The sequence below is a fragment of the Felis catus genome, chromosome E3, assembly GCF_018350175.1.
Source record: "Felis catus isolate Fca126 chromosome E3, F.catus_Fca126_mat1.0, whole genome shotgun sequence".
NCBI classification, from domain to species: Eukaryota; Metazoa; Chordata; class Mammalia; order Carnivora; family Felidae; genus Felis; species Felis catus.
In genome coordinates, this window is record NC_058383.1 from 38,940,593 (window position 1) to 38,950,222 (window position 9,630).

Genomic DNA, 9,630 nt, shown 5'->3' on the forward strand with positions numbered 1-9,630 from the left:
TGGGGCTGGGACTCACAAACCAGTGAGAGCGTGACCTGAGCCAAAATCAAGAGTCCGTCACTTAACTCACTGAGCCACACAGGCGCCCCCAAACTTAAAATGTTTTCATCATTATTATACTTTCTACAAATCTTTATGCCTGCCCTTTTATTATTTTTTATTACAGTTTTTTAACGTTTATTTATTTTTGAAAGACAGAAACAGAGTGTGAGTGGGGGAGGGGCAGAGGGAGAGGGAGAGGGAGACACGGAATCCGAAGCAGGCTCCAGGCTCCGAGCTGTCAGCACAGGGCCCGACGCGGGGCTCGAACCCCCGCACCGTGAGATCGTGACCCGATCTCACGACTTTACTGCTTTTTCTGTTGAAACACTGAGGCTGTTCTTCTTGGAATAGGCCTGCCGGCAGTGAAGTCATCGAATCGAAGGGAATAACTATTTTGAAAAGCCGAAACCGCAGACCGACACCCCGACTCACGAACGAGCTGCGCCCACCCGCGGCCCACTTCCGCGCGGCCCACTTCCGCGCGGCCCTGACGAACAGCATTCCTCCACCACCTGCCAAGTCGGCACCGGAGAGCTGGCCTCTCCCGGTCCCGGCGTGACTTTGATTTGCATTTACCTGATGAACGAGCCCGGACCTTTCTCAGTAAAGCCTATTAGTCAAATTGGTCTCCGTTTGGAAACACTTTCCACCGCTTACGATTAGGCATTTTTGCCTTTAAATTATGCCTCGTCGTCGCCTCCGCACCGAGCTGTGTGTGTTTCGTTTGCCTCGATGTCCCCCACAGCTGGAACGGTGTCGGGCACCGCGTGCGCTCAGAAAATACTTGCGCAATGAATGAACGAATTGGGGGTGACGCCCCCCCCCCGCCCCCCAAGGGCCGCGGGGGTACTGAAGCGGAAAACTCGCGGCGGGACCCGGCGCCGCAGCCCGCGGCCACCAGGGGGCAGGCCCGCGCCAACCGGCAGCGCCCGGCCGGCGGGGCCGGGGACCGGGGTGCGGGAGCCAGGGGCGCGGGGGCGCCGGGGTGCCGCACACCCAGCGCGTCCCCAGCCGGCGACCCCGGCCCCCGCTCGCTCCCAGTCCACGCACGTGCCCGCTGCGCGGGCGGGGAAACGGAGGCAGGGCTCCACCTGCCGCCCGGCGTCATCCTCCCCCCCCCGTCGCCTCCCCCCCTCCTCCGGCCGAGCCTGGTCGGGGGTGCTGACCCCGTGGCACGGGCCGGGAGTGGCAGCCCCAGCCCCGACTCCGGCTCTGACGTCAGCCCCGTGCTCCAAATAACTTCCCCCGGAGCCGCTTCCGCCGCTGCCGCACGTCCCGGAGCCCGGCCCGCCGCGCCCAGGGCAGGGGCGCCCGCAGACGCTCTTCCCGGCCAGGCCTTCCCAGAAGCCGCTTCCGCCCCGCCCGCCCTGGCCCGAGGGTGCCAGGAAGACCCCCGCCCACCGCCCTCACGGCAGGAGGGTGCAGCCCCGGAGAGGGGACGGGGGTCGGGGCCACTCTGGGGCGCGTCTCGCCCCGGGAAAGCACCCGTGAGCCCTGGCTGGGGTCAGCTAGGGAGGGATACTTCTCCCACGTCCCGATTCCCCACCCGCTTTGTTCCACAAGCGCGGTGACCTGGACTTTTCCGCGTCCCCTTCCCTGTAAGCGTAAGCCACAGGCCTGGACTGTTTTGTTCACTGAGGCCCTGATACGAAGTAGGTGCTCAACAAATCAATGGCTGAACAAATGAATGAATGAATCAGGGAAGGTCTGGAAGGCAGACTGTTGTCGGCTTATGTGGGGCCTGTGGTCAACTGGGGGTGTCTGGTCAGTTACGGTTGGAATCCCAGGCCACAAGCAACCAAATGGGGCAGACACACCCTGGCCCCAAGACCCTAAGGTATTCTAGGGTGAGGGGTCTGGTCCCTTGTGGTTCAGGGGCCGGTCTGGAGGAGTTGGGGCCTCCTCCTTCCGGAGAGGAGCTGGATGGGCCGGGCCGACAGGTCAGGCGGCATAGCCAAGCTGACACTCACCTCCAGCATAAAACCCCACTTCATGGAGCCCTGCACCTTGAGCTGGTGCTCACGGACCTCCCATCGCCACTGCCCCCTGCACCTGGTGCCCCAGCCAGGCTGAGAGGATGAGGCGGCTGCCAGCCGTGGCCCTGATCCTGCTGCCGCTGTGGTTTGGTGAGTACTGGATGTTGCAGGAAGTCGTCCCCCCTCCTGCCTGGAGGGCCCCCCTCTGATCTGCCTGGAGCTCCAGCCAAGTGGCCTACTCCAGGGTCAGACCTGGGGCTGCAGCACAAGCCTCCCCTTCCTGCCCCAGCCGGGGTCCTGGGTCCAGATGTCCCACCGCGGGGAGGGGAGTGGGGAAGGCAGGAGAGGGGTGTGGGCACAGGTCCCAGAGGACCCTGAGGCCGAAACGTGGGAGGGGCTCTTCTCCCCCTGCCCCCACCTTGTCTCTGGTGCTTGTGGGCCAAGCTCTCGGTTTGCTGCTTCTGCTTCTTCTATTCTCAGCCTCTTTCCATCCCCCAGAGAAAGACGTGGGGCTGCCTGTGTGCAGCCTCTGAACTCCAGGCCACTGGGCTCCGAAGCCTCAGGTCACCATCTACTGGGTCGGGGCGGGGAAGGGTGGCCGAGCTGCCGCCTGAGCCTGGGAGCCCCAGGAGGCTGGTGGGGGCTCACTGGGGAGTGGGGAGCTAGGGGTGCAGGCTCTTGCTCTCACCAGACAGGGAGAGTATGGGGAGGAACAAACATCCCTTTCCCCCCTCCCAATCCTCAGTCAGGGTCAGCAGGTGCCAGCCAGGGGCCCCCGCCTGCCAGGCCTCTTCCCACAGGGCGGGCTGCTCCCTGCCAGGGAAACCTTCCCGCATTCCTGGGCTAGCCCGGCCGGCCCCGTGCCACCTCACTTCCCTGTCCTGAATTCACCTCCCAGGGCCGGGCCAGGTCATCCCAGGTGCAACTCAGCTGGGGCTCCAGGCTTCCTACCAGGGGTCAGAGGACACCGGGGTGGCGTTTCAGTGGGGAGGTCCCAGTCTCTCCAGGCTCCAGGGGGCTTCCCCACCCCTCACTGCATGGCTGCCGCCTCCTGACTTCCTGGTACAAGGGTAACAATGTTCTTGGAGGGAGCCCGTCTTCAGTAAGGGTGTAATGCCGTGATTGCTCCTAATGGGTTGAGTAATCACGGTCATTGCCAAAGTGGAAACAGCAGCCTGCATCTGGCTCACAAACAGTTGTGACCACGAGTTGTGGACTCTTTCAACGCCGTCCTCACCTCCGCCTCCTAGAACCTTCGGTCTCTCGCATCCTTACCAGCTGAGCCCCAACCAGCTACAGGGGCCTGGGGACCCTGGGCCCACATGAGGGGCCTGACATCTGGTGGCGCATCCAGCCCCAGACAGGGCGCCCACCCCGCAGAGCCCGGGGCCTTCACAGTACCCCTTCCGGGTCAGCCCTGCCCCCACAGCTGTTCTGTCTCTCTATACATTCTCTGAGCTCAGGCCCCCTGGATGGGGGCTCTGCCTGGACTGAGCTCCTGAGCCTATAGGTTAAGATGAGACTATGACACTACCTCTGGGGCAAGGTGGGCAGAGCTCTGCGTGACCCGGCAGGAGGATGGAGAGCTCAGGAGAGGGAGCCAGGCTTCCTAGACAGACAATGCAAGTAAGGAGGGCTGCCCGGAGGAAGCGGCATTTCACTTAAGCCTTGATCTGGATTAGGACCTGTAGGATTCGGACTTGTAACTACCGGGAGGATAGGGCCTCCAGGCAGAGGGGTGTGGGTAGCAATCACTCAGAGGTCAGAAGCTTCAGCCTGTATGAGAAGCAGTTGCCTCAAGCTGGGTTGAGGAAGCCTGCAACAGCACAAGAGGGGGTCCGCCGGGGCACAGGAGCGCGTACTTGATCCTGGGTGTGGACCATGGATCAATCTGCATGTATGGGAAGGGGGCTGACTGTGGGGGAGAACCAGAAGACCCTGGAAAACTCCTCCAGGGGGGGAATGAGCCTGAAGGAACGTTGGCGCCCATGGGGACAGGGGTGAATCGGAGCATCCTGCCGTCGGGCCTTAGGAAGAGCAGTGGGTCAGGTGTTTACAGTCTAATTAAATTCTATTAATAATATAGGTGAGGGGCTGCAGGGAACAGCCTTCCCAGGGAATATTTGTACTTTAAAAGGGCACCTGTTAACACGCATCGGTGAATGGAGGGTCCAGGGTCGACTTCCTGTTCCCATCACTGGGCAGGCACCACTCTTGCCTCCGCACGCCTGCCTGTGCCTGGTCAGGCCACCACCTGACCACCACTCTTGCCATCCACCTCCTCCTGCCCCAGGCCCAGTCCCCTCCTGTCCCCTGCCCCGCCCCCCCGCCATACTTCATCCGCTAAGCCTCATTCCCCACAGTAGGGAGCGCCCCACTCAGACTGGAGTGGGGGTCCTTGTAAAAATCTCCAAGGTCACAACCATTTCCTGCCCCTGTAGCCCCTCCCCTCCATGGGATTGGCTACCTCTTCTGGTCAAAGGGTCAGTCTTAGCAACAACAGCTGCCACACCCTCTAGTCCCCCCAAAAAACGATCCCGCAGGGAAAATGCTGAGGGCTGAAGTAGGAAGAAGCTGTCCTGAACCCCCCACCCCAGTTCTTGCCCCCAGTGAAGCAGATACTCTGGGGGCCCTGGGAGGCTGGCAGGTATTTCTGGCATGTTGCTGACATGGGGCTGGGGTCTCAAGTCTGGGGTGAGGTTCCTGTAAAGGCCAAGTAGTGGGCCCTGTGCCTGTGTCCAGAGACATGGAAGGTGATGGATCCTGGGGAGATGGGTCCCCGGAAAGTTTCTACTCTGACCCCTCTGCCTGATCCTTCACTGGGGCGGGGGAGCATGGCCCAGCGGCGTGTCTTAGGCTCCAACTGCACAACAGGAGGTGTTGGGTTCTTGGGGGTCTAGAATCTTGGGGGAACTGACCTGTGATGCTCCTGGCTGGCTTCCCTCTAGTCCCCTGGACCACAGACACCTGTGTGGCCGGGTGCCGGCTGTCTCACGTTGCAGCACTCCGCGGGTGTGAAGGTCACACAGCTCCCGCCTGCTCTGGGGGAAACTTCCAGACAGGGACAGGTGTAGGGTGTGGAGAGACAGACCCCAAGGAGCGGAAAAGAAGCCATGCTAGCCCCAGGCAGCAGAGCCAAGCCATGACGGGAGTCCCCTCACTGGCATCTGTCCCAGTCGGCTCCTGTGTGGCAAGGAGTTTGTCTGCCTTTGCAGATATGCTTTGGGCTTGTAAACATGGCAGGGCCCCTGACCTTTCTTGCCAGCTCCCCTGTGGACTGTCCTTCTGTGTCCTCAGGAGGCTGGGTGTGGAGCAGAGGAGGGGGGGCAGGGGAGAAGCAGACCTTGGCTTTGACAAAGATGGCTGATCACCCCCTTTTTTTCTCACCTCCAGGGACTCAGGGGGCCGAGGCGTCAAGCGGTAAGCATCCTAGGTCCCTGGATGGGGGGACAGGAGTGGGAGCTTTCCTGAGAGCTGCCAAGACTGGCCAGAGACTCACCCCACCCCTGGACACCACCCCCCCCCGCCCCAGAACGAGACCCAGAACCAGAGGGTGGGGCCTGGGGAATCCCAAAGTAAGGGAAAGCTGTAGCTCAGCAGAATTAGAGCCAAGACAGGAGTGGAGCAGGAGGGTCTGACCTGCAGATGGCACAGGGGCCCGCGGAGGCATGCATGGCGCACAGAGAAGGAGGTCAGGGGAAAGTGAGAGCAGAGAACCCAAGGACACAGTCCGAAGACCATTCTGCTATAGCAATAGCAGAGCCCCCAGGGTCACCTCCCTGTGTGGGGCCCTTCCAACACCTGCTGTCCTCCCGGGAGCCCCTGTTTACCAGGCCCTGGGGTAAGACCCTTCCATGTGTTATCTGAACCCTCTCCACATCTCATGACCAGAGAGGGAGGTCTGATGTCACTGTTTCAGAGGTGAAGGGCAGGGGAACTTTCCCACAGCTGGGAGGGGTCTGCCTGTGTCAGAGGCTGACCGGGCACCCACGCCCCGAGGTCTCAGAGTGGGTCAAGAGCAAAGAGAGCTCTGGATTGGGCAGAAGATGAAAGACAGAGTGTGGGGTGGGGGTTGGGAACCAGAGGCGATGAAAGTGTCCCCAGCGAGCACTGCCCGGCCTTTTCCCCTAGTCTGTGGGCGTCCGAGGATGCTGAACCGGATGGTGGGTGGCCAGGACGCCCTGGAGGGCGAGTGGCCCTGGCAGGTCAGCATCCAGCGCAACGGAAGCCACTTCTGCGGGGGCAGCCTCATCACAGAGCGCTGGGTCCTCACCGCGGCGCACTGCTTTTCCAAGTGAGTCACCAGCCCCCACGCTCCCCGGCGCCTCGGGGCTCCAGCACCTCGGACAGCGCCGACGGTCTGCCCTCCCAGCGCGCGCCCGCGGTCCTGCTGGGAGGGGTCCACCCCCCACCCCTGGTGTCGCTAGCGAGGCGCTTTGCTAGGCCTGGGGCCCCGTCCCTGCAATGCTGGAAGGCTCATCCCACATCCTGGCGCTCCTCCCTGGCCCCCTCCCACACCTCCAATCCAGGACACTCCCCTTCCGACTGGGATTCCGGTTACAGAGGAGTCCGCGGGCTGGAACAGAATGTCCCTTCCTCCTCCTCAGCCTAAGGTCACCCATACCACCCTACTATGAGCCACCTGGTCCCAGACCTTCAGGGTTTCCTGAGCATCTTGGCTCTTGCCTCACCGCAGGGCTGAAATTCTTTGACAGCCTTGCATCTCACGTTCAGAAACGTGGGCTCAGAGCGAGTAGGTCGCTGGCCCAAGGCTCACAGGCACGGCCAGGCCCAGCTCCCAGATGTACCCTGTGGGTGACATCTCTTTCAACCCTTTCAGGTAGGGACTGTTACTGGCCCCATTTTACAGATGAGGAAACTGAGTCACAGAGAACTTGCCAGGTTCCTTGCCCAAGGTCATCTGGCTGGCCTAGGGCGGAGCTGGGAATTAAAGTCAGGAATTAGCTGCTTCAGCTTCTACACCCTTAACCCCTCACCTCCCTACACGTCCTCATGGAGATGACGTTTTGAAGACAGTGTGCACAGTGGTCAGGCACTGGGGTGGGCCAGGAGGGAGGGACCTGCTAGAGGAGAAACAACCCCAGCCCCTCCCTGTTTTGATTCTCTATTAAACCTCCCCTCTCTTTCAAGCCCTAGAGGGGCGGTCTCACACCAGCTCTCTTTCCCATCAGCACCTCCGAGACATCCCTGTACCGGGTCCTGCTTGGGGTGCGGCAACTGGTGAAGCCAGGGCCCCACGCCGTGTACGCCCGGGTGAAGCGGGTTGAGAGTAACCCCCTGTACCAGGGCATGGCCTCCAGTGCTGACGTGGCCCTGGTGGAGCTGGAAGCACCTGTGACCTTCTCCAATTATATCCTCCCCGTGTGCATGCCTGACCCCTCGGTCGTCTTTGAGGCGGGCATGAACTGCTGGGTCACCGGTTGGGGCAGCCCCAGTGAGGAAGGTAAGGGCGCAGAGCCGGGAGAGAATGGGGGACATTCTGTTGATACTGGTACACGTGGGTCTCTCCTCAAACGGGCGGAGGGGGTAAGGGAAAGCCATGGGGAGCGGGGAGACGGGGGACAGAAAGAGCCGAGGGCCATGGGGTCCTGGGTAAGACTGTGCACTGAACTGCAGGCTGATTCCCCCCCCTCCCCAGACCGCCTGCCCAACCCGAGGGTCCTGCAGAAACTCGCTGTGCCCATCATCGACACACCCATGTGCAACTTGCTCTATAGCAAAGATGCCGAGTCGGGCTTCCAGCCCAAAACCATCAAGGACGACATGTTGTGTGCTGGCTTTGCCGAGGGCAAGAAGGACGCCTGCAAGGTAGGGGCTGCGGTGGGCCCTGCCGGGGCTGAGCCCTGCTCCCTAGGCCCACGTCCAGCTGGGAGCCGGCCTGGCTGGGAGGAGGAGGCCCCCAGTAGGTGGGGCCACGGCCCAGACCAGAGCTTGGCATCCCTGCAGTGGGGTCCTGCAGAGGGGGGGGGTCCTCCCCTCCTGCATCCCGGCAGTGGGGTCCTACTCCCGGACCCCACCCAGCACAGTCGGCATACTGGTCGGCAGTGGGGCCCAGGAACCTGCACTTTCAACAAGCCCCTCCAAGGTTAAATCAGGGCAGTCTGGGGGTGCTAGAGAAATGGGCACCTCAGGCTATAAAGGGAAGGACCGGCCAGCAGGTAGCAGCGGTGGGGGTGCTGGGCAGGGACATTCCTACAGGAGCTGAGGAGAGGGACGAAGGGAGGAGTGTGTGTGCACCTGCAGAGGCAGGCTCTGGGGGCCACTGTAGGCTCTGACAAGGCCCCTGCTTCCCCCACAGGGCGACTCAGGCGGCCCGCTCGTGTGCCTGGTGGCCCAGTCATGGCTGCAGGCTGGGGTGATCAGTTGGGGCGAGGGCTGCGCCCGCCGGAACCGCCCAGGTGTCTACATCCGGGTCACCTCCCACTACGACTGGATCCATCGGATCATTCCAGAGTTACAGTTCCAACAGGCTAGGTTGGGTGGCCAGAAGCGGGGGCCCCGGAACCAGCAGCCCCTCGCTCTGAACTCTGCGCCCTGCCTGGCGGCCCATGTGGCCCTCTTGGCCCTTGTGGCCCTGCTCACCCTCCTCTGAGCCCTGGGGCCCATGGTGTACATTTGTAAATAGCACTCCCGTTCTTTCCTGTCAAATACCCAGTTATTTTTTATTTATGTTCATCCTCCAACAAAAACAAAACCCAACCTCAGTGCCGGCTGCCCTTTGGTCCCTCAGGGGAGGGAGATGGGTTGAGGCACACTGGACACCTGTCCCTGAACCCCCTCCCAGGCAGCTCCTCCGCTCCCACCACTGCCTCAGAGTCTTTACCAACATGGTCCTTGCCATGAGAATCATGGAGGGGCGCCCTGGGGGCAGCAACAGATACCAGCAGGAAAAATGGGGCCCAGTGGAGGGTCCTAAAGGAGGTAGGCTAGGTGGGCCTTGGGAGATCACGGCCCCCCCACTGCCTGTCTGAATCACCCCAAGTCCACACACTGCAAGGGCAGTCAGAGCTGTGCCAGGTATCACACAGGAGGCCTGGCCATTCCAGGGCAGGGACATCAGCAGGACAGGCCCTCCTGCCCAAGCCCAGGCCCGTCCCCACTTCCTTCCTCCTACAGGACCCAGGGTTCAGGCCACACTAGCTGGGGTCGTCGGTGCTTTTGTGCACGACCCCCGGGAGCTCAGAAGTGAGCCAGAACCCCTCACCAGCCCCCAGGACTCTGCAGCCCACCCCTCCTTCCCGGCTGCCCTCTTGTGGCCTATCACCACCAGGAATCCGGCACAAAAGGTCTCCAGAGCTTGGGTCCCCAGCTGGCTCTGGCCCTGCTCAGGCCCGCCCCAGGCTGCCCTGGGGAGATAGCCTCAAGTTAGCAGCCCGGCCCAGGTGCGTCCACAGCAGGGCCCCCTGGCAGCCAGATGGTCAGCTCCCTCACGTGGGCCGATTCCTGAAAGGTACCTGCACTTGCCTGTGAGCTCGGCAGCCATCGGCTGAACGGGACTCCTAGGAAGGCAGGGCCAGGTGTCCTGCTGCCCTGCGCACACACGTGCACACTCATGCAGATGCGCACACAACCCCCTGCAGACATACCAGTG

General features: G+C 62.0%; 1 protein-coding gene across 2 annotated transcripts; it reads left to right on the top strand.

Moving 5' to 3' along the window:
- The first annotated feature begins 1,214 nt into the window (after positions 1–1,214).
- PRSS27 (serine protease 27) lies at positions 1,215–8,743 on the top strand. Of its 2 annotated transcripts, XM_003999013.4 has the most exons (6): positions 1,215–2,168; positions 5,412–5,438; positions 6,150–6,312; positions 7,211–7,482; positions 7,678–7,847; positions 8,338–8,743. In XM_003999013.4, exons 1-6 carry the CDS (start codon positions 2,120–2,122, stop codon positions 8,629–8,631), a joined length of 975 nt encoding a protein of 324 aa, XP_003999062.2. In that variant the 5' UTR covers positions 1,215–2,119; the 3' UTR covers positions 8,632–8,743. The 2 variants fall into 2 exon arrangements, with proteins under 2 accessions (XP_003999062.2, XP_044904296.1); XM_045048361.1 differs by lacking the exons at positions 1,215–2,168; positions 5,412–5,438 and having other exon boundaries at positions 5,637–6,312.
- Positions 8,744–9,630: the final 887 nt, after the last annotated feature.

Coding starts and splice junctions, on each gene's coding strand:
- PRSS27 (XM_045048361.1), top strand. CDS start 6,065: ATGAAAGACAGAGTGTGGGGTGGGGGTTGGGAACCAGAGGCGATGAAA. Junction 6,313..7,210: donor GCGGCGCACTGCTTTTCCAA/GTGAGTCACCAG, acceptor CTTTCCCATCAG/CACCTCCGAGACATCCCTGT. Junction 7,848..8,337: donor GCAAGAAGGACGCCTGCAAG/GTAGGGGCTGCG, acceptor CTTCCCCCACAG/GGCGACTCAGGCGGCCCGCT.